A 5,891-nucleotide genomic window follows, 5' to 3' on the forward strand; every position below is an offset into this window, starting at 1 on the left:
AATAGAATACAGTAACATAATACATTTCATAATTGATATTCAATGTTTCATATCTTATTCCACACATAATTATATAAAATTTAAAATTTATTTATTTATTTTCTACAACTATCAGTGAAAATAACCATGAGTTCAGTTGTTTTTTAATGCACGTAATTCTAAGATTCCCAATTGAGTAGTAGATAATTTTTTTTATGTGTAAAGGCATTGCATTATAATAATTAGGACCTAAATAATCAATAAAATGTTGACCAAAAGATTTTTTACAATAAAATACTTTGACATCAAAGGCCATCAATTCGCGTTTTTTTCTCATATTTTCCATAAGAAAAAAATTTTTATAATTTTTTATTATGTGCATAATAGATACCTTTTTATATACACTCTCGACCGGTAACACATTCAACAGCTTGAAATTTTCACTAGTTGAACCTATTAAATTATTTCTACCTAAACAAATTCTGATAACTTTTCTTTGTAATAAAATTAGTGGTCTAACCGCGTTTTCATTCAAACCTCCCCATACCAACAAACCATACTGAAATATTGCCTGGAATAATGATAAATAAATTATACGCATCACGTTCACAGGCAGGAAATTCCTTAATTTAAAAAAGCTAAACGATAATGTACGCATGCGCATAACAATAGTCTTTACATGCAAATTCCATCTCATATTATTATCAAAAATTAAGCCCAAATATCTTATACTAGAAACCATGTATATTTTATGACACATGTTGTCATTACAGTTATCTCCATTACCACAAAAACAGAGTTTTAAATCATCATGATTGTTCTCTTCTTTGTTTATTGAAAAATTTATAAAATTAGTTTTATTATAATTAATTGATAGTTTCCTATGATTTAGATAGTTAATCACTTTTTTTAATTCTTTAGTTGCTTTTAAACGAACATCTTTCCACGACACACCGGAAAACAAGATACATGTGTCATCCGCATAGGTTGTGATTTGTCCATCAATTTTTAAATCACATATTGAATTAATGTATAATATGAATAATAAGGGGCCCAGGACACTACCTTGTGGTACTCCACATTTAATACTCAATGCTTCACCTGAGGAGTTCATTATTTGCACAATTTGTTTCCTGTTATCCAAATAACTTATAAACCATTTTAAACTACAATTATTTAGACCAAAACTTTGTAGAATGTTACAAAGTTCGTTATGATTGACCGTATCAAAGGCTTTAGCTAGATCTAAAAATATTGCCATTGCTTTATTGTTATTGTCAAGCGCATTATATATGAATTTGCTAGCACTGTACAGTGCATTTTCTGTACCCAACCTGGGTCTAAAACCAAACTGGTTTTTCGACAGTAAGTTATTATTTTCCAAAAACTCTACTAATCTATATTTTATAATTTTCTCTAATATTTTTGCGAAATTGCTTAACATTGATATTGGTCTATAATTATTCATGATCTTTGAGTCACCATTTTTATATAATGGTTTGACAATTGCAAGTTTAAGTTTGTCAGGAAATATACATTCAGTAATACTTAGGTTATATATATATGTTAAAGGTTCAATAATATTTGTAGCAATAGCCTTTAATGTTTTCACAGATACTTCATCAAAACCTGCAGCAGTTTCATCCTTCAAATTATTTATTATTTTTATAATTTCTTGATTGTTAATTTTCTCTTTAAAAATCATGTCAAATGAGGCTTTTGTGCTTGGTTCATCATAAATAAAATCCGATTTTTTTATTTTACATGCAAGGTTACTACCAATATTTATAAAAAATTCGTTAAACAGGTTTGAAACTCTCACCGGATCTTCCGAAGGAATTATAAGTTCATTGTTATGGATTAAAGTTTTAATTGCATCACCTTTATTAATTTTAGACACTGTGAACTCTTTTATTAATTTCCATGTTAATTTTGGACTATATGATATATCAGTAAATTTTTTTTTATAAAAATTATTTTTTGAAGTTCTTAAAATTCTAGTGAAAATATTTCTGTATTTTATATAATATGAACGCAAATTATCATTATCCGGGTGTTTTTTTACTTTTAAAGATAATGCATTTTTTCTACGTAAAGAGCGTAGCAGACCAGGAGTCATCCATTCCTTTATATGATTATTTTTCGCATTCGATTTTTTAAATGTTGTCACCGAATTTATCGCACGAGCAATCTTATCCATAAAAATATTATAACAATCATTAACATTAGTGATAGCTAACTCTGACCAGTTTTCTAATTTTAAAAATTCATTTAACTTATTATAATCTATAGTTTTGTATACATTATTACCAAGTGATAACGAAATGTTATTAAATTCAAGAGCAATTACTGTGGAATAATGATCAGAAATATTTGTTTGTATAACACCTGCCTCAACTCTATTATCTACATAATTATTACATTTTAGAAATATATGGTCTAAACATGAATGCGAACATCCCAGAGGAGTCCTAGTAAATACATTGATAAAAGAACTAAAGCCGTGTGCCGATAAAATATCGAGATAATCATTATTAATTAAGTTACCTAAAATATTAATATTCAGGTCACCAATTACCATGTAATATCCATTTAAATTACAATCAGCTTTTAAAATACTATCAATTGAGATTAAAAACTCTGCTATGTCACAAGACGGAGATCTGTATACACACAATATATTAAATTGAGTATCATTAACTGTTAATTTTAGTTTTAAAAAGTTTGCCACTAAATATCTATATTCATACATTTCTACTTTTAAATTTTCCTTTATAAATACAACTATACCATCATTTTGATTTCTTTTAAGTGTCGAAAAGTGCAAATTGTAACCAGGAATCTTATAATTACAGTTATCTACTGTATGCCATGTTTCGGTAAATATAATAACATCTAAAGTAGAAAGGTTTTTTTCACTATTTATATACAGAACAAATTCATCAAAATGTGCATTAATGCTTCTAATATTACAACAAAAAATACTTATGAACTTATTATTAATAAACTCATACCTATCTATGAATTCCGTAAAAGATTCGAAATAATTGGTTTTATAATCTAGATAATTATTTAATACATTAATATTATTCATGGTATAAAGAAAAATTATTAAAATTGACAATTATTGTAAAAATTTAAAATTATAATAGTTTGGATAGATCTAAGTCGTCCTGCACAATATAAGCTTTAGAGTTTTCATCTTTTTTTAAAAATATTTTTAGGTCTTTAAACCATACAAATTTGAAATTATTAGATTTTGCAAACATTCTAGTCTTATAAAATAAATCTCTATTGAACGCTGTCAGTTCATTATTAATGAAAATATTACCTTTCTCCCAGTTTTCATTCAGGTGTTTAGTGTTTAATTTTCTTTTCTTGACATAATCCATTAATTGATGTTTATTTTCTGACGAATTTATCTTTGCAATAATTTTTTTCGGTCTATCACTATATTTCGAATACATCCGGAAAGCATTTAATACTGATAGCTTAACACCCAGTTTAGTAGCAATATTTTCGACAACTTCCACACAATTTTCATTTTTTTCTTCAGGCACTCCAATTATCTCCACATTGCTTATGATTGCAATTTGTTCTAAAACATTAATTTTTTTGGTCAGACTGCCAATATCAACCTTTAATTTACAATTAGTTTCTTTTAGACTTTTATTTTCTTCTTTTAATTCTTTTATAGAATTTAGAACCTCCGATAATTGTTTACCAAAATTATCAAATTGATTGCTCATGAATTTAACCGACTCAATTAAATTTGCTAAAGTTTCATTTGAGCCAACAAAAGAATCTTCTTCTTGCGTAATAACCGTATTAATGATCGTCGACTTGCATTTTGCACAGCACCACTTCTCTTTATTTGCTCCGGCTAATTTTCTGAAGTTAGCTTCTCTCATTCCTCCACATGAAAAATGCAAATATTTCTTGCATTTTAAACATTTTATATCATCGCCTTGAAAAATGTCTTCGTTACAAACCGAGCACAACATAATGAACAGTACACTTAAACAGTAGATAAGAGAGCGAATATCAATACGAATGTCGACTATGCACATTGAACGCACGTATGAAACTGAAATACTTTAATACGATTTTATTTCATGTTATTTATAACAAAAAAGGACAGAAAGTTTTTGCATACAAATGTATCATTAAGTGAAGTGTTAAGTAAAGTGGGTGTAGTGTTTTATTGAAAATTATTAAGAAATTAATTTTTTTTTTTTGAAATGTATCTAAAACAAAATCTATACAATTTACAAAAATTGTACTTATAAAAAACTGGTTTACGGAAATATGAACAGAGGTAATATTAAAATTAATATTTTTTGCAAATAATACAATTTTAATAAATTAGTATTAAGAGGATGTTATTGTAAAATTAAACGTTACTTTAGTTTTTAAATCATTATAGCCTGGCCCATACATTTAAAACATATTCTCATTAAAGACATTAGACATTATCCTTAGAACACAAAGCCAAATACCTCGACAGTTACTAGTTCAAATTTCAATTTGGATAATAACATACACATTTTCAAAAAGCCATATAAGACTAACGAATAACAATTTATAAGAAAAAAGGATGATTCAAATTTAACAAGAATTAAAGCTTACAGAAGACTTTATATTATATACAACATTTTAGTATTTAAAATATTATAAGAATTCGAATATTTTATTCGTTATTTTATCTTATGCCTATATAACGGTCGTTGTAGCGTATGCGAAATCGTCTAGCCTTACAATCAGTGAATGATATAATATAGGTGGCATGATGTGTGTCTAATATAGTAATATATACCATAACACGCCACCGTTGACTCGTAATTCTCTGCATTCTCGGAAAACGGATGCATCTCATTGGATCGGAAATGAAACTGCTCGCAAATATAATACCACATTGATCATAAATACTTTATAATTTCTATATATCAATGATAAAGCATACAAAACTCATTCCACCGTAATTTTGTAGCACTGCACACCACTATAGTTATTAATAATTGCGGGCGACGTGACTCTGCGAAAATATTTAATCGAGAGTCGTATTGAAAATCAGACGGCGTCACTGAAACGTTGGTGAAACACTGAAAGAAATTAAAAATACTAGAGGCCATCATATATCAATAATCATTAAGGCTGCACATCCTGCGGTGTCCAAGTCACCATCAGCTACATTCTCACTGAATGCCGAACATACCATAATACCCGTACAAGCAAAAATCTGCCCGAATCACTAACCGAAATACTAAACAATCACCCTCAATCCATTGCCAACATCATCCAATTCATCACAGCAGCTAATCTTCAAAACAAAATATAAAAATGTAAAATGTATAATTAGAATAAGTATAGACAATTAATAACCATAACCTATGTAAACCCAATAGCCCATTTAACCGAAGGTATAATAATAAAAAAAAATAATAATAATTTAGACTGACCGAAGATGAGAAATAATATAATAATATTTTGTTAAATTATAAAAACATTTCCTACTACTCTCATCCTAACTATTCTTACTGAAGTTATATTGGATGGTTATGTTTATGTTGGTGGGTTATAAATTATATTTACTATGATACATAATAATTATGATTTATGAGGTATTCACTATTCATGTATTATATTTTGATATCTTGATTATGATTAGGATGTATAGGTTTTATTTTAAATAAATTTAAACAACGATGTAATTATTGACAAGGAGCCATATGAATCCAAATTCACTAACGATAAGGGTAAGCGTTTGGAGGTTATCTTTCAAAAAAATTATTATACGTTTTACTTTTGAGTTATTGTATGGCTTGTCCTAAATATTGTAACTGATGCGAAAGAAAAAAAACAGATAATATGAAATGTTATGACTGTGTTGCATTAAGAAGGTGGATAAACTA

General features: G+C 27.5%; 1 protein-coding gene across 1 annotated transcript in view; it reads right to left on the bottom strand.

Annotated features, from left to right (window-relative positions):
- The window catches only part of LOC111040463, a 4,846-nt gene extending 863 nt beyond the window's left edge, over positions 1-3,983 (bottom strand). The window contains exons 1-4 of the mRNA XM_022324388.1: positions 3,311-3,983; positions 2,290-2,385; positions 1,422-2,232; positions 1,045-1,319 (exon numbers count right to left, since the gene is read on the bottom strand). Of these exons, the coding sequence (XP_022180080.1) occupies positions 1,045-1,319; positions 1,422-2,232; positions 2,290-2,385; positions 3,311-3,983 (1,855 nt within the window). The remainder of the gene's footprint in view (positions 1-1,044; positions 1,320-1,421; positions 2,233-2,289; positions 2,386-3,310) is intronic.
- Positions 3,984-5,891: the final 1,908 nt, after the last annotated feature.

The sequence above is a fragment of the Myzus persicae genome, unplaced genomic scaffold (genome assembly GCF_001856785.1).
Source record: "Myzus persicae strain clone G006 unplaced genomic scaffold, MPER_G0061.0, whole genome shotgun sequence".
NCBI lineage: Eukaryota > Metazoa > Arthropoda > Insecta > Hemiptera > Aphididae > Myzus > Myzus persicae.